Here is a 23136-nt window from a genome sequence, read left to right as displayed (position 1 = left end):
CCACAAAACCATAAGATCTCAGAGGGGATTTTAAAGTAACTAAGGTAACTTACCTGTCCCCATGAGGAATTCCCCTCCCACAAGACAGTGCCAACTCCTTGAAAACAGAAGTGCATTTATTCTCTAACAGAACAATAAAAGAAACATTTTTTTTGGTGTTTACTGCAGACATTAACATTTCCCAACAATTAGCAAGACACTAAAACTCTGTTTTCAACCTAGTCCTTTTCCAAAGCAATGGGTGTAACTTTCTTCTGCTCTAATTTGTGCATGAAGGAGTCTGAAATCTCAGGGTAAGCACTGCACCTTCACCCCTGAGTTTCTAAGGGCTTGCAGACCAGCTTGGCATCTAAGTCTGGTGCTTTTCACAAATAGCCCAGTGAGTACAGGATGGTTGATTACAAAGCAGGAGGAGATTACCCAAGGAAGAAGTGTTGTGCAACACTCCTCATCCTCCACTATAGCAGGCAGTGGTGGAAGTTAGAGGCAAACGGAGGATGAAGAAAGTGCTCTGAATCTCAGGGTATAACCTCCCATTCCACCTGGGAAAGGATGTACTATGACATGCTCAAAACAACCTGGAAGAGGGATGGAACAAGGGCAAAGTCCAACTGAGGTGTCTGGATGGGGATAGCAAGCAGCATGGCCTCTTCTCAGTCATTCTGGGCCTGGAAGATATGGCTGGTTAAGTCAGCAATCACTCCCCACTCAATCATTTTCAGAAGCCAGTTCCTCTCAGCTGTGAGATTATGCTGAATGAGCTGCCAGAAACAAGAGAGCCAAAGTTACAGGTTAATCCTTACAATGCCTCTCATTCTCCCTGAAATTCTGATCCTGCCTGACCCAACTTGCAGCCCCACTGCACAGAACCCTAGTCAGCAAACTAGAACAGATGAAAGGCACCATGAGGGAGCCAGCATCTGTTTTCAAGCAGTTTGGGGAAGAAAACGTACCCCAGCACTTACAGAGGAGTTGGTCTAGATGACTTTAAAAAGATCCCTTCCAACTCCAAGAATTCTATGATTTTAATTTCCACAAGTGACACTGGTGACAGCTACCAGAGCTCACAGCTCCTTTAGTCCCAGCTTTTTCCAGTGGGTTCCCTTATGGAGAACACCTTAGATTGAAGAGAAAGCATTTTCTACCTCGTTTTTCCGTGAGAGACTAGTATTGTAATAATGTATTGGTGTAGTAGTGTCATGGTTGCCAGGGTAACCAAAGCCTGCAATGTTGACCTCTTGGCACAGATGGAGGGCTAAGTTCAAAGCAATGATTCCCGTGGTGGCGTATCTCTGGGAAGGGAAAAGAGAGAACATCTGTTTAGCATTTCAAACTCATACTTTTACAAAACTGACATCAGCAACACCTTTGCAGCTGGGACCAGTAGCTTCCTTCACACTCCATGCAGAAAAAAAAAATACATAAATAAAACAAAACAGGCCTGGATAGCACTCCCAAAACTCAAACAAGGAGCATCATACGAGGAGATGCTGCAGAAGATGGGGACTCAGGAATGTACAGCCTCTGAGGTTATAAAACGTGGAGCTCCGTGGAAATGAAAAAGCTTTTGGATGGAAGCACGCTTTTTAAGAAGACCACATCTATAATTAAGCCTGCACTAAGTCCCTGCATCTCTTTCATTTCTGTGTGCCTCTTTGTGTGTGTTCCCTGCTGGGGGCCTTCGTGTGAAACCTCACTTCTCATCCATGCATTAAATTCCTGTCCCTGGCCTATGTGTTACAAAATTTTCCTCTGTTCACATAAAACTAGCATGGCCATGTACCAGCTGAGACCTTGCCTTAACAATCTTGTGATGGTGCAGAACACCCACCACATTGTGAGTGGCTGAACTGGTCCCTCAAGCTTAACAGAGCACTTAGCACTCCTCTGGATTGCCCCACTTCACACTTTCCAAGCAGTTTAGCAGGGAAATGTGCTTTTTTTTACAGCACTGCTTCAGCAGTCAAGAGACTTGGCACCTAATCTCAGCCCCAGCCAAGTTAGTGCATGACCTTGGACAAGGTTGTTTCACCACACCAGGCCTTCAAGTTTCTTCTGCTTTTGTTGCAGATTATAAACATCCTGGTGGTGCCCAGCAGGCTTAAAGTTAATTAAAGATTGCACAGCACCATCACAAAGATCGTCAGGACTGAAGACAAAGTAGATTCATTAATGAAGTAATCCTCCATTGTGCAGTGAAGGGGAAATTTGCATTCCCGAAGTAGTGGGCATAACAGCCAGCCTCAGGCCAGAGATCTGCAAGACCTGAATGTTTTAAGGAATGCCAACCAAAATTCCTCTCAATATGATAGCTAATTATCAGTAATGGTCTAGAGACAGGAAAATCACAGAAACATGTATGAAAGAGCTTTATGATAAAGCTGCTAATCACTAGAGAAGCAGGTGTCCTGAGGTCTAGAACTACAGCCAGAAACTCAACTCTGAAAAGTTACCTGAATTCAAAGTGGCAAAGGATTACAGGGCAGACTAGAATTAGAGTAACGTTGTGCTGTTGTGAGAAGCAGGAAAAGTGTTCTTTTCTTTGAAGAAACAGGGTTCAAAACCTAAAACACCATGCTAAAGTAAAAGATGGCATTTACTAGGGAAAGGGACCAGCTGATCTAACGAATACGTTTTCCTTCCCCTTATGTGGCACTGAAGCACTGAGATATTAGGCAAGACAACAAACACTCATAGTCATCTGTTTGCTCTCCAGCACAATCACATACCCCACTTGATGCATTCAGCTGCAGCAGTTTGTATGTTGCCTCATAGGTGACATATGGATTGAGAATACGTAGCTGAGAGATGTTCCAGTTCCACTCCTGGGGAGGCTGGCGCCAAAATCCCTCCTTTGTCTGTAGGAGAAAGGCAGAAAGGTACTCAAGACGTGTCCACTATCACCAAATCCTGCTAGGATAAAGAAGCCTGAGTTAGTTGTGGCCTGTTGCTCTGGCTGGATGGTCAGAAGGACTGAGAGTTTGGAGGAATAAAGCATCTCCTGGTCTTTTCCACTCGTTCTCATGCACCCATCTGCAATCTAGGTGTGACTGGGTCTAATTAATGACAAATAAGGTCTCAGGTGCTTTGTGTGGCTCATTAAATATTTGAAAGATACATGATTATGAGAGCTATTGAGGATCTGACTACAAATAATCTAGTTTCAACCATCCATCATTAAAGACATCTCACCTTGTTCTTTGTTTTCAGCAATACTTCCCTCAGCCATAAGAAATCCAAAGGCTTGAATGGAACAAACACCATCAGTGTATTGTTGTCACTGTTCTCCAGGGGGTTGGGCAGAGCTGATTCAGGGAAGAAGAGACGAATGCTGGTTCTTTCTCCCACATCCTTCTTGTACTCTTTTACTGGAGCATCATTTAATCTGAGAATCAAAGCCAGAAGGGCTGGATTTGTATCATTTCAGTATTACCTGTTCCCAACTGTAGAGAGTTGCTGTCAGATGCAAGACTGACTATGTGAATTCACATGAGGACTTCACTCACAGCCTAGTTCCACAATATGGACCATCTCATCAGATATCCCAGTAGTTCCTCCTTTGCAATAAAAAGGCAGATGATAGTGCAGGCAACCACTATTTTTCAGAGAGGAACATAAAGCACATGAAATGATTTGCTTAAGTCAGAGCAAAGCTGAATGTAAGGTTGCAGTGCAAAGAGTCCCTGCCACTACACTGAACTGGAGATGGTTATCCAGTCCCAGGTACAACATTTGTGAATGAGGAGTACAGTTTGTAGCTTCTGCAATGCCTGTTCCTGACTATAAACTGCAAGAAAGTTATTTGATTACCTGGGTAGCTAGATCTTAGATGTTATATTTCCCAAACAAGAACATCACATACACATTATCATTCTTCAATCTCTGATTAATCATTAATATTTTAGTAACGATTCAGTACCTTATGATAACATGATGAGAGTCAATCGTCTTCCCAAAGTGCTGCCCATGGACAGAGTAGCCATTGCCAACCACAATGCACCTTTGGCACCATAAACTGACAAAATAATAGACAGCAAGGGATAAAGTTCTCTGACAAATTTCTCCACCAGGTTAGTTCAGCATCCCCTGAGGTCTTTTTGGGTGATATTAGAGGAAAGAAGCCCTGACTAGTACGACTCTGGATTTTTCCTAGCCAGACAGTATTTGTCTTGGAAAGTACAGTGGAACATGTTTACACATTCACAAAGGCAATGGGATATCACCAACATGCTAGAGGTGGGACCCCTAGCTGGCTGGAGTGAACAAAGCACTCAGGAAGTAGAAAGTCAAGTGTGGATACCCAGCAGAGCAATAATTATATGGGCAGACCTCTGCTGGAGGCACGCAGTGTATCAGGGAGAGGAAGGTCACAGAAAGGGTCTAAATAAAAGTGCTTGTAAGCATCTGCTGCAGACGGGCCACTTCAGTTCCTGCTCCCCCTGAATGTGGTGGGCAGGTGCACCTGAGGGATTCACCCAACTCCCAGCCTGTCATGCTTGGGATGGAGATAGCAAGAGAAAATAGATGGGACAAGGCAACATGGAGAAGAGAACTCAGGGTATGACAGAAGTTAAAGGGAGGGAGCTAGGAGCTAGCAGCTTAAGTTTATCAGTATGAGAGCTGCTTGAAAGGGTACATTTAAAAGGGACAGAAAGAGAAACCTACTGAGAGAGGAGATGAAGAGTGGCAGGAGTAAGAGGCAGAAAGACTGTGAAGTTAAACACCAAGAGAGAGAACTTCCAATAGCTGCAGAGACCATGACTCTCAATCTAGCTATCACTTCCCTGACAAACGTGCTCCCCCAGCTTCAATCTCCAGCCCAGACTTCATACCGGTCAAAGGATCCAGGCAAATCCTGCTCTGGAAGAAGCTGCAATGTGCTAAAAGCAGAGAGAACTAGAAGACAGAAAGTTGAAGAATCATCTTCAGGGAAAAATTGTTAACCCCCCTCCCCAACAACCAATAGACTAACCTCCTCTTTCATCCCTATATACAATCCCAGGACAATTTACATGGGACAGCCTGTTCAAACAACACTCTTGCAACCATCACTTGCCCAACAATGTCCAAACTAGGCATTTTTTCCACATGAAAGGCATGAACTTTTCAGTGCTGCTGAAGCTGGTATGTAGTACCTCGCATAGAAAAAGCCAACAGGTACCAAATCACCCAATATCTTCTTTCTATTAGCATTAGATAACTGCAATGCCTCCTGCTCCATCCACAATAGCATTTGCCAGCCTTCCCCTTTCCATCCCTCCTGGCACAGCTACGGCCAGGAGTTAAAGCACTGTCCCCATTTCTCCAAGACCACTATTTCTCAAAGGCATCCCATCCAGTCAGTCCAGATTTCCCTTGATGTGTTTCTCAGCTGTATTTCCATCTCCTCTGCAGCACTGCAGGCTGCTCCATGCACAAGAGGCTCTCCAGCTCCACTGAGTCCACACACAGTGGGGCAACATCAACAACTGAGTATTTCAATACCTGAGCTGTGCAGCCCAAAAGGAAGTTTATGGAGCAACAGAACTTCTTCAAGCTCCCGTTTAAAAGGCCTGTCCAAGAGTGAGTATATGGATTTGCTGGTCAGGAAAGGCTCCCAGTGAGATTTAAACCTAATGAGAGATACAGACAGACAGCAGTTTATGGACAAGTAGAGCTGTCAAAGCAGTATCAGACACAGGACTGGTACAGCTGAAGCAGGCTGAATAATGAAGAGCTTTGGAAATCTACCGAGCTATCCTGAAGTACTTCCCAGAAATGTCCTACATTTTTAAAATCTACCGCTGTTTCTAAGTCGTCTTTCAAGCAGCAGTGACAGCAAAAATCTCATTTCCCCTCCAGTTCCGTCCCACCTCCCAGTTCCTCTCCCTTCTCAGTCATTCCTCTCTCTGTACAGGTTCAGGGAATGCCTACTCATTGTTCCATTGTTTATTTACAAGAGGTGAGCAGGGGAGAATTCCATTTAGGTTCCCAATTTCATTTATTCATTCACTTTATGACAAAACTCATAACACCCACGACAAACTCTTATGACACTCATGACAAAGCCTGACTGCACACAACCATTTCAGCTGCACATCTCTATCTCTTTGCTTGCCCTTTGGAGGACATTCTGCACACACATCTGCATTGCATCTTCCTGCTGGCCTTTTGACTCACTTGTTATGGTGCCAAGATGCAACTGTGCAAGAGTCAGCTCTGTTTCCCTTTCTGCATATCTGTCCATAAACCCCAAAGTACCAGTTTCCTCCAAACAGTAGCCACTCAAATGCTGACTCATTATCTCACTGTAATTCCCCAAGCAAATGAGACAGCTAACAAACCTTCTAAGAAAAGGCTTTCTCCACACAAAGCGTCTCCGGCAAGCACCAACGTGCCTCCTGCAAAAGAAACAAGGTTCATTTCTTACTAGCTCTGCCTGAAGGCTCTCAAGCCTTAGACCATGGCCTGAGAATCAGGGACAGTTCAGGAGGCCTCCTAAAGGTGTCTACGCAAGGAGGGTTTTGAGCTCCTGACCATGTTGTTCCGTCTCCCAGCTCCTGACCACTGGTGTCCATGAACAGGTCCCCTCCGAAGACCGTGTAAAGGGTTCCATTTCTATTCAATAGAAACACGGATGAATTTAGATGAAAAAAAGTTCTCTGCAGAGGAAATACCAAAGTTAGGTCAAGCTGCTTAGAGCCATGAACAGGTTGAATTTTAGAACATCAGTAGCGAGCGTTGCTCTTTCCTCCATATAAAGGCAAAGAACACCATGAAGCATCCAGAAGACACCCCGGCAGTGACCATGAACACCAGGGAATCTCTCTGTGGTCTAGCTATGACATCTCCAGGCTCACCAATGCTGTTTTATCCTGCTACTTTTCTGTCTGCCCTGCTCTCCAGCCACTGACAGGTAGAACACAGTCCTCCAACTCCCTGACAACTGAGATCTTACCAGGGAATTGTTTCTCATCCAGGTTTTACCCTGGGAGGAGAGGATAAATCTGCTTCCCAGCATACTGAATTGTGCCCCACCACAGACCACAAGTAGCACCAAAGTCAGAAAATGAAAGAAGTGACTTACTCAATATGCCTGCCAAGTGTGTTCGTCACTTGGTACAGGCTCTTCACGCACAGACCTGCAGAAGGCAATGAAACTTGGCTTGCTCTGAATGCCCTGCTGCACATGCAGGAATTTGGGACTGTGGATGCAGCAGGGAAAGGCTCTTCCATCATTTGCACCCTTCTGTTGACGTGACACAGAGCACAAAATGGGCAAGAATGAACACCACAGACATTGCTCTAAGACCTGGGGAAGGGGTAGGATTTCCCCATGACCCCTGTGGGTCTCTGATGTGGGACAGGCTGACCCTTCTCCTAGCCCATTGTTGTGCCCAGCTCTTGCTGGCTTCACAAAGATGCTGCTGTGCTCATGCTGGCACACAAGGATAGGGATTTTTCAGCATTTGTTTTTTCTTTTTTTCTTTTTACCATTAGCAAAGAATCCACTCTGATCATAGATAAAAGACTTTTAATTTTACTTTCCTCAGCACTTCCCATATTGTACCACAAAATTGTCATTATATCACTGTGCACTGTGATAGCTCTTTCCTTTTTATGAAAATGACAATGGTCTCATCTTGGTCATTAAGCAGCAGTGATTTTTTTTTCTGTGACAAACAACTGGCCTCCCAATGATGGTATGAAATTAGAATTAGTTTTCCTTCTTCTGGAGGGAAAACACAAGCAGTGACATACACTCAATATAGACACTGCAACACAGGGTCTCTCCCAGATCTCCTACACTCACTACGTAGGGACTTTCATCAGCCAGTTATTTCTGCATTGCTACATGCATACACACAATGCAGGTAAACAGCCACTACTGGACCATGATCTTGCTAAGATCGCAGCAGCATTTATCAGAAGGTGACTACCAGACTTCCCCCTCACCCCAGGAATTCAGACTGAGTATCACAGAAGCACATTAACCCTGCTCCAGCCTCCACAGCCCTGTGCACACATTCCATACAGGGGGCAGGCCTTGTACTGGAGTTTTAAATATTTATAAATATTAATATAGGGGAGAATTCACTGAGTCAACACCTGGTTGTACTAGTGCAAAACAACAGAGGAACTTTCGTACTTGGGAAAAAAGTTTAACTTTCAGATGCTTTTCTGCTCTCCCCCCTCCCCTGAGACATTCAGAATGACTCAGTTTTCCAAAAATTCACCCAAAACAGGCACAAATCATGCCTCTCTGGAGACAAATGACAAATGTGAGTGCAAGGCCCACGCACAGGAGAGCAGAGCTGCTACACACAGAGCTGCACGTGGTGGGTCCATTTGCAGGACAGGGCACAGCATTTGGGAGCACAGCTGACAGATCTACATGAAGTGAAAGTGAGACACTATGACTATGCCTGTGTTCCTGTTGCTGATCCCTATGCCTTGGAATTTAAGTTCGCAGATCTCCCTCATCTCAGCCTATGGTGACACCCACAGCTGTGTGGGGGGGGATTTATGGAATGATGTCTTCTCCCTCCCCCCTTCTGTTACATCCATGATTGGAGTCTCTCCAGTGAAGACATCCATGGCCATGAAGGGGCATCTCACTCCATACAGTCCCAGCCCAGAAAGGCCATGGGGTTGAGGGACACAGCAGTGAGTGCTGGTGGTAAACAGCAGGGCTTAGCATGTGTTGAGGTTTTCTTACCCACACAGAGCAAGAACAGCAGCTTTTTGCACTGGAAGAGGACAAGGAAGAGTCTTCTGACTACAGCTATGGCATTCATGCTTGTCTTCATGAACATCCTGCAAAACAGCAGATGACATCAGTCAAACAAGACTAACAAGCTTTCATTTAGCAGTACTTTTGCACAGACAGGCAGGCTGCGTGCTTGTCTCACACGCCTAGATTTCCTGATGCTGTGCCTCTGTCCACACAGCATAGGTACCCCCATGCTCTGGCTGGTGACCCACATGCACATTGATCAGGATCAGTGCAGCTCATCCCACCACCTGCAAAGGGCCTGGCATCACAGCTCTGTGTCCAGTGAGGACTGGAAGCACCTCACCACCATCCCAAGGATGTTTCAGTCTCACGCCCCACAGTTCGTTCTACTGACAAAAGAAAACAGTCCACAAAGTGCTGCTTCGACTGCCTCTAAAGTCCTGTGATCGATCCTCCTAAGCTGTGGAGTTTGTAGTGTTTAGGTGTATGAGTCTGAATGACAGCCTTAATTATATAGGGACAGCACCACAGTTCACATAGACAATTACTGGCTCAGGCTGGTGAAAAACAAGAATAATACACTTCTCTCTTGGAGGGATAGTGCAGAAAGTGAGTGCTGAGCTTTCCCATCTGATGACCATCTAATTATCCTCAACAAGCTGGATATAAATCTCAGGAGCAGAGAAGTACATGGGGATGTTCTCAGTCCATCCTCTTTCCCTCATTCTATGGCTTGGAAGGAGACTTTTGTAAGGCTGATTAATCCATCCAAGCAGACACTTCTGCAGGTTGCCAGCTAGCTGGTGCAAGGCTGCCCTCCAAATTCTTGGGCTGGCAGGTGCTGTTCCCCTACACCACATCAAGGATGTTCCATGGTCTCCTTGACGTGGGCAGCACCTGCAGGGCATCAGGGATGGCCTTAAATGGGAAGCTTCAGCAGCACGCTGTGCTGAGACAGCAGGGTGTTTTTCTGGGCGGATGTACTTTCAGGGAAGGGAAGTGGGAGGGTTTCCCATAAAGATATTAAAACAGGGACGTAGAGAGAGCTAACTCATCTGCTCTGGCTGCAGACCTGCTATGGATATGGGAGTGGGCTGAATGCATGCCCTTCGCAGGCTGCTGCTGCTGCTGCTTAAAAAGTCTAAGGAAAGCAAGAGGTCTCTTACCCCACTTCCCTACAGGCTCACATTGTGCTGAGTTATACAGATGGTAGACTTTTCTCCTATTCACACAATCTTAAGGACTAAGAAACAACTTTGTATGTGTATCCCTCTCGTACATCCCTAGAGTTAATCCCAGCCTGGTAAACGTAGGCATTTCTCGCTGCTTTCTTCTGCTGTAATTTCCCCAAGGCTTGTAAAGGAGGGCCAGCATGTACAAGAAATCCCATAACGAATTGCAGACCACCGGGGATTAATGTAACCCTTCCCTTTTAAGTGAAGGAAAAAGGCATGGCCAAGGCAGGTATGACAGTAAAAGAAGATCCCCTTTCCCCTTTATTCTCCCAACAGAATTATTGAAACCAAGCCACACATCTGCCCTGCAAACAGAACAGGAGCTGTAGGAAGTGGAGCAGTTTGAGAACAGCTCTCATTGCCTGACAGAAACACAACACTACTCAGTGCAGCCAGGCTTCCACCTGTGCCTCCTTCCTTGCATTGAGCAAAACAATCCCCGCAGCTGGTGTGAGCACACACTTGTTTGTGCAAGATGCCTCCTGCCTGCCAAGGGGCTTCATTTGTCCGTTTCTACTTCTCTCAAGCTTTTCAGGTTTCTTTTCACAGAGCTGCTTTATTTTTCTGTATTTTTTTTTCTCCCTTCCATTCTAATTAAGGTATTTGTCTCCACAGCAGGAAGTATAAAACTGCAGCAGACAATCTCGATTATGTATTTTAAAGGAAGAAAAAAATATTTAGAAAAGCTATTCACTTCAGATATGCACAGAAACAATCACTAACCACGTCCCCAGAAACCAGGGAAAACAAGGGGGGAAAAAAAAAGGAGGGATGCTAACCCTTTAGAAACTATTAAAAAATATGGTGAAGTTTTTAATTCCGTGCCTAGGAAGGAAAGGCCAGGTTTTTGGTAAAGGAAAAACAGCCGTTCCTGTTAGCAAAAGCAGGAGTTTTTCCTTAAAGCACTCCAAGACTGGAGGAGCTGCTGAATTCTTTTGAAAACTTGCTGCTCGGTATTATCGCTGCTAAGCACTACGGACAACCTCCTTTTGTTTAAGAGTAAAGAGCTGAGCGCTGCTGAAAATGCCGTCTGGATTATGTGTGCTGATTGAACCACTGTCCCACGATCTGAAGGGGAAGGAACCAATTTACTACGCCTGCCTCAGTTTCTCCACTTGCGAAGTGGAGGTGATCACAATTCCCTACCTCTGAAAAGAGGCTACAAACCTGAAATCATTGGCACAGAGCAGCTACAATGAGTCACTGCAGCAGGCCAAGAATAACACAAAAATACCTAAAGAGACGAGGCATTTTCTACTCTTCAGAGAGCAATTGATTAGTTGAGCTATACTGGGATTTTTGCCCATCAGAGATTGCAAACTTGAGAAAACGGCCTAGAAAATGAGAGTTCATTCTTGTTGATTCTCTTTTCCTTCTTCCCACACCACTTCAAGCCTCTACCTCCCCTGCTCTATTTTTTTTTTTGTTGTTTTTAAATCTACTTCTCTAAATATTGTTTCTCTCAAATCAGCTCAGCAGGAGAGGCAGAAATCAAATTATAACCACTGAAAAAAGCATCAGCATTTAGTTTCAGGGGGGTGGGTGGAGAGAGCGGAACATTTTGCTTTTGGTTCGAAAAAAAAAATAATATATTAAAATAAACAGGCAGAAAAGGAGAAAGAAAATCAATCAGCTGCATTTAAAGCAGGGAGATATCAAGCAAAGAGTGCTTTGTTCAGAGAGATGGGCTAGAGCTGTAGAAACCAAACCCCTCCATCCCTCTCCTCTCACGGAAGAGCTTTCTTCTTTTCTGATGCTGATTTTGTGCTTTTCATTCTGGATACACATCTTTTTGAGTCCTGAGGATAACTTCTTTTCATAGAGGGATAACAGGAGGAGGAAAAGCAAAGCCATCTACCTGATAATTCAAGAAACCTCTACAAAGGTGACCACACTGTTTTACATACCTACGTGATCTGGGCAGAACTTGCTGCATCTATACTTCTTCAGTTCAGCAGGAAGGTCTTGTCTGCAAAGAACAGCTAAATATCAGAACTGTCACATGCAAGTATTTTTTAAAGGACTATTTCAGGAAAAAGCACATGCTCTGTGGAAATGCCATTACACCTTTCTGGTCCTCTTACAGCTCTCCCTGTTTTTTGGCAGGATTGGTAGCTTCAGGAACCAATAAACTAACAAATGTGCTCACTCTCTTCCAAGCCTCAGGAGCCAGCCAGCCAGCAGGATATTATCATGCAAGACTTGCACCAAGGCTTGCTTCTGGCCATTGTGTGTCTGAAGACCATCTCAGCAACTGCATGAGCTCAAAAAGTCAAGGCAGCTATAGGGACTCAAGGCGAGGATAGAAAACCTCAGTGCACCCAGGTGAGCACATTTGGTGCATATTAGCTTTTAAGTGCTATAGCCCAGATTAGCTCTGCACCTGTTTGGTCACCTAACTAAGCACAGCTGGCCTCTCTGGGGACGGTTTGTTTGGGTCATCATTCACTGCATTTTGGAAGATGTCAGTCACACCCATTGCAGCACTGTGTACTCTTGTGGCTCCTCCTGCCCCATGGTGATGGAGCGATGATGTAAAGGCAGGCAGCAGCCTGGACTCCAAAATTTTGCCCTAGCAGACGACAGCACTGAGCTGTCAAGTCCCCCAGAGCTCTCACTGCACCTCGTCCCTGGAAAGTCTCTGCACCTGTAGGAGTTTTGTCTCCGCGGAGGGCTAAGAAACCCAGCTGAGCTGCAGAGGAGGGCTGAGGCAGTTATGCGCTCCTGCAGTGCCATCGTGTGCTTTAAGTGTGCACTGCAGTATCTCCCGGCTGCCAAAACTCACAGAAGATGAGGAAACGGTGAGCAAAACCCCACTGCTCCCGGGTGTGTTCAGCTCCCAGCACTGATCACCCAGGAGTGCCAAGTCCTGTGGCTGCTGCCACGTATGAACACCCGCACCCAGAGGTGTCTCAGGACAGTCCTGCGTCGTGATGCTCCCCGGCCGACTGATGTGCAGCTGCTCCCCCTGCTGCAGAAAGTCAGCTCGGTGGCTGTGTTGTAGCTCAGACTGTGAGACCAGGGGGTGCCATGGCCAGCACAGTTTTATTACAGTTTGCTGTGGCTTAAAGTGACGTTTTACTAAAGGGAAAGAGAGACTGGAAGGACCCACAGATGCATTCCTGGGGGATTTTGCAGGGAGCACCCCATCAGTGCAGTGCACCTGCCATGAACAGGCTTTCATTCCCTGCAAATTCCCATGAGCAGAGGCAGGAAAGCAGCTACATGTACCCTACACCAACTTGGGTTTCACTCTTCTGTTGGCTTTGCATTATTAAAATATGAAACAGAAAACCTACAGAGAATTGCATGGGGCTGGGGAGAAAGAAGGCAGGCAGGATCTGTGCCCTGCTCCCTTCTGCAATGAGGCCCCTGAACCCCAGCATGGTCATACTACAGAGCTGAGGTGTGACAGGAAAATGTGAGTAAAAGCTCCAGACAAAATGTTTCTGCAGTCTCAGCACCCTTCAGCTTTGGCCTGAAATCAGCCCAACATCTCCCAGGACCATCAAAAGACTTCCAAGATCTCAGAGGGGAATAACAAAGAGTTCACCAGAAAAGGAGTCGAGGAGTGAAAAATGGGACTTTTGCCCTCCGATTCACCTGGAAAATTCCCCATCCTGCGTATGTCCCTGGGCTGTCCTTTGCTGAAGAAGCCCTGTTCCAGCTGTGGCATGTCCTCAGCTCCTGTCAGCAGGCACTGTGCCACGCTGCTAAGCGCATCCATGGGCGAGAGCACTCATTAACAATGTGAGCAAATGGCATAACGGTGCCTTGACAGCACCTATGGTGACAGCTACAAAGTGCCCCAATCAGTGATGGCAGCAGCAAGCAGCATGCACAGCGTGGTCTACGGCCACCTTGGGAGATCTGGGAAGGGGACATCCAGTTGTAAATCTGGGGACAGAGGAGCTCTTCACTATGTGCAGATTAGGGAGGACAGAGCACATGGCTGGCAGCTCTTGGGGCCCCTGACATCACTGTGTTTCTTTAGCTGGCTCCAGACTGGCTCCTTGCTGGGAAAAGGCACCTCAGGGTGCTGCAGCCAGACAAATTTGCCTTTCCTCTGCAGCCAGCATGACTCCTGTCTCCCCACACTGCTACTGCTGTCTTACTCCTTCCCATTCCCCTAGTCCCTCCAGGGCACAGCTCCAAAGGAAACCCTCTTTCAGAGCTTTTGTTTTCTTCCATTGCTCTGATGTCAGCCTGCCAGCCCAAAGCTGTGGCAATTCATCCTGCCCTCTGCGGCTCTGACCTTTCTTACTCGTGAATATTAGAAAAGCAGCAAGGCACACAGGCAGGCCCTGGAGCCTAACCTAGACACAAGTTATTCAGAAAAGAAAAATACAAGCTGCTGCATAGGAAAAATGAGCTAACCCAAGGATTCAAGGCAGAAGCCCTGCAGGGCAGGAGGAAGGATCCACATGCACTGTCAGAACCTGGGGCAGAAGCTGGCTCTCGAAGCCCTGGGCTGTGCACGTGCTTTCCCACATGTCCCTGCCTGCAGCCCAGGCTGACACAAGCAAAGGGGACATTGTGCACATCCCAGAGTCCCCCCCCGGAGTCCTGCCAGCCTGCTTGCCCTTACCATGTCCTGGGGCAGACTGTCCAGCTAAGCCCATGGGAAGATGAAGCAGGAGGAAAGGACTGGAGAGTGATGAGAGGAAAAAAAGCCTTGTATGGCACCTTGTGCTTTGAAGAGCAGCTGAACCCAAGTCCGGCCCTGCAAGTTTGGGGCTGAAAAGTGGACGCTGTGAGCAGCTCCACTGCAGGGACAGAGCCAGCAGCAGCACAGTGTGCTCCTGGCTCACAACAATACAATACAAGTAAAATAAATCACCAGAGGAGAGGGAAATGAAGCTGTCTGATGTCAGGAAGGGTAAGCAATGGGGTACGTACCACCGGGGTCTGGGTTGTGGTGCCGTAATAACTGCGGCCTGGAATATCTTTCCTGTGGGGGAGGAAGTGAGGCCTGCTGTTACATGGCGCAGTGGCACAGCCCTTGGTGCAGCCCTGCTCCTTGGCCAGGCATTGTGGCTGTACCACCCCCCTGCCAGCCACAGCCCCAGAGGATGTTTGCTCACCTGTAACCCACCTGGCAGAGGTCCTCAGCCCCTGCTTATCCTCCTTGCAGCCAGCAGTCATGCAGCAGGCTGCCCTGCTGCCATTCCCCTCATGGCACGCGGCCCTGCAGGCCATGGCTTCCCCTGGGAAGGCCTCACTTCGCACCCCCACCCCAGCACTGCAAGGGACTTTGGGGGCAGAAGGGAGACTTCTGACTCCTTGCCATCCCTACCTCCTTCCCCAGCCAGCTCCCATCCAGGCTGTGTTAGTCACAGAGGCTTGCGTGTCCCCAAAATGCCAACCTGCTCCAGGCTGGGCTCTGCGATCCCGTGGCGGCCATGCTCCACCCTGTGCTTTGTGTGGTTCCCAAAGAGGGGCTTTATGATTCTTGATAAAATCCCTGGCAGTGTTGAAGCTTGCACACAGAGGTGGATGAGGGAGAGAATTTACTTTCCTGGGAAGCTTCTTTTCCAGGCTGTGTATTTGTGTATCTTCCTATTTTCACTGCGTGGCTTTGACTGGCTGTGTTCGGTTATTACTTTTTAATGAAAAAAAAAAAAAAGGTATTTGGGAGAAAGTAGGTTCTTTTCAATCAAATAACAAAATTAAGAATCTAACTCATCCAGATTCTTAAAGAAAATTCTACTGAGAAGAAATTTATGCAAATACAAATGAATGTAAAAAGTATTAGAGTGGAATCATAATATTTTCCTTACATTTTTTTTCTGGTGGTTTAAATGACATCAAAAACATTAGTAAAATTAGAAATATCCATATGTTTTCATTTCTTTCCTCTTCGCATTTCCTTACCTCTCCTAGCCTGCTCCATCTGGAGGAAGGTTTCCAGCTAGGCAGCCTGGCAAGAAGTCAAGGGAAAGAGATGCCTTCAGGCCAGTCCCCAGGGCTGAGTGTGGGGAACAAGAGGGAAAGAAAGGCAGGGTTTCTTTAACCTCTTGCTCTTTGCTAAAGCTTTATGGAAATGCACTGTGATAGAAAGGGTACTGAGACTGCCCACTGCAAGAACATTCTCAATGTGTCTTCTACTGCTGTGAGCCAAAAGCTTCCTACGACTAACCATTCTCTCAGTCCCTTCTCAACTTAAGCATATGCTTTGAAATCACATTGACAGCAGTAGGATGCAAGCAGTTTTGCTTAGATGCTCTCCTGATGTGGGTGTCTAGCTACCCATCAGCCCTATCCCTCTTCCTTCCTCCGCTTTGAGTCACTCTTACCAGTTTTTTTTGCTGGCGGTGGTGTCTATTTTAGTAGGTGGGAAAGAGATCCCTCTTCAGACTACTGTGCTGCAGTCAGGTAGCTAAGAGTTGCTGGATTGCTAGTTTCTAATTCATTGAAACATATAATTATTTGAGTTGGAAGGGACCCTTAAAGGTCATCTAGTCCAACTCCCCTGCAATGAACAGGGACACCTACAGTTCAGTCTGGTGCTGAGAGCCCTATCCAGCCTGACCTTGGCCGTCTCCAGGGATGGGAAATTCACCACCTCTCCGGGCAATCTGTGCTGGAGCTTCACGCCCTTATCATAAAAAGCTTTTTCCTTCTATTCAACCTAACTCTCCCCTCTTTTAGTTTGAAACTGTCTCTGCTTGTCCTATCACAACAAAATCTGCTAAAGAGTTTGTATCTTTCTTTTTTACAGCCCATTAGATACTGACAGGCTGCTCTCAGCTCATCCCTGGGCCACCTCTTCTCCAGGCTGCAGAGCCCCAGCTCTCTCAGCCTGCCCTTGTAAGGGACATCCCTTCCATCCCTTGGATTATTTTGGTGGCCCTTCTCTAAACATGCTACAACAGGTTTAAGTCTCTCCTATACTGAGGAGTTCACCTGACTGCCATGACTTATCAAACATCATTGAGAGGGGCCTGGAGACTACATCACCTAATTTCCTCAGAACTCTGGGATCCATCTCATCAGGACTCATAGACTTATAGATGTTCAGGTTCCTCAGGTGGTCGTGAATCTGATCTTCACTTACAGACATTGCTCCCCCACTCCCCAGCCTTCTCCCCATCTGCTCGAGGGCTGTGTGAAGAGCAGTTGCCAATGAAGGCTGAGACAAAAAAGTTGTGAAGTACCTCTGCCTTTTCCATGTCCATTGTTACTACCTGCTTGTATTGCTTACTGTGGAGGGTATGCCCTCCTGGATTTTATTTTTCTGGTTGATGTACCTGTAGAAGCCTTTCTTATTGTTCTTTGCACCCCTTGCCAAGTCCATTTCCAGTTGGTCCTTGGTCCTTGGCCTTCCTGACCCCATCCCTACACAGCCTTGCAGCATCCCTGTATCTCCCAGGTTACCTGTCCCTGCTTCCACTGCCTGTGCATTTCCTTCTTGCCCTCCAGTTTGACTAGCCAGTCCTTGTTCAGCCATGCCAGTCTCATGCCTTCCTTTCCTGACTTGCTACACCTGAGGATGGAGAGCTCTTGTGCCCTAAGTAAAGCTTCCTTAACGATCTGCCAGCTCTTCTCTGCTCCCTTGTCCTTGAGAACAGTTTTCCAGTGGGGAAATCACCCTTTGTATACCCAAAAAGATGGCAGGCAGCCCCACATCTGCTCAGAGTCAAGTTCTATGTAAGGGCCAAACCTGTTGCAGTACTTTGGCCCAGAGGCAGATAAAAACACAGCTTTGATTAGAGATAAGCGGCATGTTTTCCATTCAAAACTCTCAAAGAGATATTAGGCAGGATCAATGGAGCAAACTTCTCTTTAAACACCATCTGTAGAAGACAGATCCAGAGTTAATGGGGAAAAGAGCTGTCTGACACAAAAGTGGAAGCCTTTGATTTCGTCTTATCCCTGTGCCAAAGCAACCAGCCCTTAGGAGCACAGTGTGCTTTGGTGCATAGCGAAACATCCTTCTGTGGTTCAGAGACTCTGCACAGGAGCTGGGGGAAACCTCACATTGCCCTAGAGCAGACCCATGCTAGCAGGGATGGGGGAGGTCTGAAGCAGCAGTTTGCCATCATGAACCAGCTCCTGGCAGCGATGGGTGCTGCTCTTAATTGCACTGGCCCCTCTTGAAAGCAGGTTAAGCCCTTGCCTTACAAGCGGTAGCTTTTGTTCAGTGTATTTACACAGGATGTCTGCAGGAGGGCTGAAACAAATCATCGGAGCAGACAGAGCTTGAAGGCTCTGCCAGAAATCTGGTGAATTGAGCTTTTTTAGCTAAGACGTTTCATGCCACTCAGTATCTAACAGACACTGCTATCCCACCACAACTGGCTGATCCCACCGTGGATGTCTGTCAGAGCCCTCATTCCCCACCCACTGCAAGGAGAGGCAGAGGAGAAAGCACGAAGGCTCTCTATGCAAGTTGCCAGCCACCCACTTGCGTCTGCCAAACTTCCCAGCGTGCTCCCCCAGCCCAGATGAACAGTGTAGGTTCGGTCACGCCACTGCAGAGCATCACTGCTTCAAATCATGAGACTGACTTAAAAATAATAAACTTTGAGAAATGATGAATGTTCACATCCTCTTCATTTCCCCTGGTTTTTGGAGGAACTCCTGCTTTCAGCTTTTCTTCACTGCTATGATGGATAAAAGTTTGCATTTGCCTCAGTGAAGCCTTATGTTTCTTGCAATTAAAAGGTTCCAAGAACAGGACTTAGAAGATGATCAAACAAAGAAAACCACCAAAACAAATAACACTGTGTTTGCCATAAAGCCCACTAGAACAGGCTATAGTGAAAGGAGGTCTTTGGGCAGGTAGTTTGCTTGCCTGTGTATTTAGAGGATTTACTGAGGTGCCATAGAAATGGGAATAAATTGATAAGGGGACAGGGATGTATTTTTTAAGTCCTCTAAGTAGTTCCTGTAACTTCAGCCAAGAGACTTGTTTCTGTGCCATCTCCTCTTCAGAGCAACTCTATCAGCTGAATGATTAACTGCCTCCAGCACCATCTCCCATGTTTGCAAAGGACTGTAAAATGGGTATGGGCTCAGCATCTCCTCCAAGCTCACAACTGGAGGTACAGAGACACAAGGTGCAAATGGGCACACTACAGCTGACATGCCCTGTGAAATCAGGCTTAGTAATTCCAGTCTCCAGGCATCCCTGTGCTGCTCGCTGTTTTGTGAGCCAAGCATGTCCAAAGGATGGGAGTTGAACAACACTGTCTCTTTAATGCAAGGACTGGGAGCATCAAGTAAAATTAGTAGGTGATATGCAGAAAACAAAATAAGACACACAGCTCCATTCAGAAGAACTGTGGGAACTGAGTGAAGATTTTGTGGATGCTGAAAGTTTTCACGAGTTTAAAAAAGGACTAGGCAAGTTTGTGGAAGAAAATTCCAGTTGGAGGTAGAAACCATAAAGATCTCCCTGGACTGCAGATTGCTGGAGGCTGCTAGAGAAATAGCACTCTATGATTGACCTATTCTTGTACGTTTCCTAAAGCATCCACTCTTGGCCACTGCTGGAGACAGAATACCTGGCTAGATGGACTTGTCCTCTGACCCAGCCTGGTCACTTCTTTCCCTTATTTATACTGCTGCAACAGCTCCTGAGGAAGGAAAGATCTGTGCCATTAAGGAGCTGATTTCTGTTTTCTGAAAAAGAGATTCCTTTGAAGACTGAGTCTCATCAGGAATCAGTGGTGGGACTTTGGGACAGCAAGTCAAGAATTCAGTGACTGACTACAACAGCAGAAACATCCCCAAAACAACCAGTAGAGCTTTATTAATAGACAGTAGTCTCAGGTAGCTTGGGTGTAAAAACACATTCCTGCTGTCAGCTCCAAAGGCTCAGCCTGGCAGAGAGTGTGACTGCAGATTGTGAGTGTCTGCTTCCTTTTCTTTGTTTCCTTGTTGTCTTTTTTAAACAATCTGCCAATTCATCATTAAGAAATTAAATATTTTATAGCTGCTGTGATGCTGATGACAGGTGCCAGATTGATTGGTTCTGGCAGAGGAAATTTGTTGCTCTTTTCTTCCCTTTGCAGCAATAAGTTATGTGCACGGGGGTAAAAAGAGGGAAGAGCTGAAGTCTCCAAGCTGTCCAGATCTGACCCAATAAAGAGTTTAAAAATAGGTGCAATCTGGAAACATTTTGGTGCCAACAACAACGGCAACAAAAAAAGCGCAGCTAGAGTGGCTGCATTTGTTAGTGCTTTCTGCAGTGGGTGGAAGGAGAGAGTCCTTGGCGTGGCTGGCAGTGATGTCAAGGTTGCCCTGACTTACAGGACCCCTAAGAATAATCATGTAATTGAGCCAGTAGCCCTACTGCCAGAAACTGACAAATCAGGGAGTCATCAGACCAACAAACATCCCCTTCCCACACACAACCTGCCTGCTCTTAGCCCCATCCTTATCAGCCCCCATCTTGCATCCTAAAAAAGAGGGGAGTTGGGAAGTCTGTGACCATCTTTGATCGCCTTCACCACCTCCTTCTCCATTGCCTTCCCCATGAGCCAAGTTCCCCTGGGGCAACCTGGTTTATGCAGCACTCGGCTGCAGAGACAGACGAGACACATTCCCAGAGATGACACTAACAAGATTTACTACGTGACTAAGGCTTGCAATCGGTGGTGATAACTAGAGAATTACCCTGATAAATATTTGATATGATTTGGAGAGTAATAATAGATTTTTCTTGCCCACGATTTCCATCAGGAAAAAGTAAGGGGAAAAAGCTGCTGGAAAGGGGAATGTAATTATGGTATCTGTCTTTCTGGCTGAGGTTACCTGTCCTCTGCAATAGATCAGTGGGGAGTAGGCAGGGGGATGTGGAGGGGCAGAAAGTGACAGTGCATCCCTCAGCCCCATTGCATGCAAGACCTGCTGGCAGGTCTGTAGCTGTGGAAGGCTTGAGTGTGAGACAAGTGAAAGAGGAGGAAAGGGAGAAAAGGAGGTCAGAGAAGGAAAAGAGGATGGAAAGATGCTGGGCAACAATGAAAAAAAAGGCTGAAGTGAAGAGGTAGAGCAGGGATAATGAAGGGGAGGGAGGGTTGGGATGAACAGGCAGCGTCCTCCTTGCTGTTGGATGTGAAAAGACAGGAGAGCTGCAAAGGCAATGAGTCCTTTTGTAAATCATCTTGGGACGTGTGTCCACAGGGAGATGGAAACAGTCTGCCTGTAACTCCAGCTATTGCCAGGCCAGGGGAAGGGCTTGTGTCTGTGTTTATCAGCCCTGTTCCCAGGCTGCAGGGCTGCTTGTGAGCTGTGCATTTTCTTTAAACATTGCCACATCCAAATCGGAGTTCAGTTCATCAGCACAAATATATTTTATTAATATATAGCAGCAAACATCTCTGTTGGAGGTTGGAGCAGCCAAAGACACACAGCACAGCCTCGATGAGCGTGAAAGCAAATCTTCCCCTCTCCCTTGGCACAGGGTGGTCTCAGTTCCTTCTGTGTTTGGTGCTTTCAATTCTTTCCGGTCCTTCATCCACCTGTTCAAGCTGTCCCCTTTGGAGCAGAGGCTTGACAATGCCTAGCATAGCGGCAGGATATAAATCGATGTGTCCTGATTTCCAGAGAAGCTGTCACTGGTGGAAGCAGCAGGAGCTCTCTGCCTCTGGAACAGTGGGTCTCCTTTCATTTTGGTGCCCAATTTGAGGCCTCTGACAGTAAATGTTCATCTCATTCTTTATTCCCATCCTTATTTTCCACTCAAGTCATTACTCAGGTTGCATTCAGTGACATTGGCTAAAGGAGATTTTAAGCTAATGCAGAGAAAGCAAGTGAGAACAAAGATCACAGCAAGGAAAGTGGTACTTTGGCATGTTCACATAACAGCTACTCCGTCAGGTGGAACATGACAGTTATTGTAGGAATCTCTTCATAAACCCTAATACACACTCAATTATATACTGTTAGGATTCTCTTTTTTCTCCGTGTCATTCATCTAAAGAAGTGTCAGGTAGAGAAAGGTAATAATCCGCAGAGACCCCAATTCATTTTATCCATATACTCAGAGATATTTATTAATAGCAAAACTGCTGGTTAATTGCACGTGTCCTGTTACAGGAGATAAATCACATACAGAGGAGCTCAAAAACAGCTCGGTGTCATTTTACACAGAACTGTTTGGATAGGGCTAAGACTCCTGTCCTTGCTGGGTTCAGACAACCTTTGGTGAGGGTTAAGATTTGCCATGGTTGAGCTGTCCTAGAAACATCGCTTCCTTCCCTGAGCATGGAGCTAACCTTGATTGGACTGCTCACGCCAGTGTTATACCTTTGGGTGGTGGTGTAGGCACAATCCGTGGGGCCAGGACTTGCAATATTGATATGCACAGCCTTGATGTCTTCCATTTTAAAAGATAATAGGAAGAAAAGGGCAAAGGGCTTTTCTGCTGCAAGAGCCTGTGGACAACCTGGTTGTCTCTTTCTTGAGACAGAAGGAAGGGGAGAAAAGGAAATGTGCAGCACATAACAAACAAAAGTAACCAACATGCTATTGATAAACACCCATGTTTTATTTAGGATCGCATAAAGTTCCTAGACAGAGATAGTGATCTTTCTGCATGAGATGCTGTGCACACATATAAATAAGACTTAGACTCCTTCAAATCATTTCTTAAATTAATAATAGCACCACAGTGAAATCAGATGTGAAAAAAATGGATCAGAAGAGCCCAATCAAAGGCAAACCCTATTTTTTCCTCTCATCTCTGTCCCCAAATCTTAGTCCAGTTTTCATCACTTCCAGCTCCCGATAATATTCATGGGCTCTTGAAATGAACAACAACTTCCATCATCACATCGTAAAGGTTAATCTCCCCTTCAAGCAATCATCTTCATGAGAATGACGAGTTTAATTTTAAGGGATAGGACTTAGACAATAAAGCTACAACTTACACTTCTGGGCTGAAGTCAGATTCAGACAAACAAGGCACTGTCTCCGATGATGGATTCATTCAAACCCAGAGAGCTGGAGTTAAAAGAAAAATTCAATAATGCCTGCTTGATTTTTTCCTTTACTGTCCATTAACTTGTCGCCAGATGCCTTAATTAGATATTGTTATTAACAAGAACGTAACACAGAAATTAAACTTACTCCGCGCTTCATCTCATTTGGCCAGTAAGGCAATTTTACCCAACTGTGCTCTCTTGAGGGCATTGGATCTGCTTTGTCTATTTTCTTCATCTCTGGAATAGCTCCAGA

General features: G+C 46.2%; 1 protein-coding gene and 1 long non-coding RNA gene across 11 annotated transcripts in view; one reads left to right on the top strand and one right to left on the bottom strand.

Annotated features, from left to right (window-relative positions):
- Nucleotides 1–116: 116 nt before the first annotated feature.
- On the bottom strand, nucleotides 117–15413 carry LOC116234180 (CMP-N-acetylneuraminate-beta-galactosamide-alpha-2,3-sialyltransferase 4-like). Of its 10 annotated transcripts, none has more exons than XM_031601590.2 (14): nucleotides 15318–15413; nucleotides 14851–14902; nucleotides 11859–11920; nucleotides 8699–8796; nucleotides 7067–7121; nucleotides 6517–6597; nucleotides 6324–6380; nucleotides 5485–5612; nucleotides 4833–4896; nucleotides 3920–4015; nucleotides 3193–3385; nucleotides 2730–2858; nucleotides 1146–1292; nucleotides 117–761 (listed from the first exon to the last, which is right to left on the bottom strand). In XM_031601590.2, the coding sequence occupies exons 3-14, from the start codon at nucleotides 11885–11887 to the stop codon at nucleotides 654–656; spliced, it is 1185 nt and encodes a 394-aa protein (XP_031457450.1). In that variant the 5' UTR covers nucleotides 11888–11920; nucleotides 14851–14902; nucleotides 15318–15413; the 3' UTR covers nucleotides 117–653. The 10 variants fall into 10 exon arrangements, with proteins under 10 accessions (XP_031457450.1, XP_089977162.1, XP_031457449.1 ...); XM_090121036.1 differs by lacking the exon at nucleotides 15318–15413 and adding an exon at nucleotides 15248–15311; XM_031601589.2 differs by lacking the exon at nucleotides 15318–15413 and adding an exon at nucleotides 15036–15124.
- LOC149915449 (uncharacterized) overlaps nucleotides 12321–23136 on the top strand; it is a 36837-nt gene continuing 26021 nt past the window's right edge. Inside the window, exon 1 of the long non-coding RNA XR_016458760.1 lies at nucleotides 12321–14830. This is a non-coding gene — a long non-coding RNA (uncharacterized LOC149915449). The remainder of the gene's footprint in view (nucleotides 14831–23136) is intronic.

This window comes from Phasianus colchicus, chromosome 19 (assembly GCF_987193195.1).
Source record: "Phasianus colchicus chromosome 19, bPhaCol1.hap1.1, whole genome shotgun sequence".
Lineage (NCBI taxonomy): Eukaryota > Metazoa > Chordata > Aves > Galliformes > Phasianidae > Phasianus > Phasianus colchicus.
Note: the sequence above shows the minus strand (reverse complement) of the source record. Positions and strands in the feature narration are given on the sequence as shown.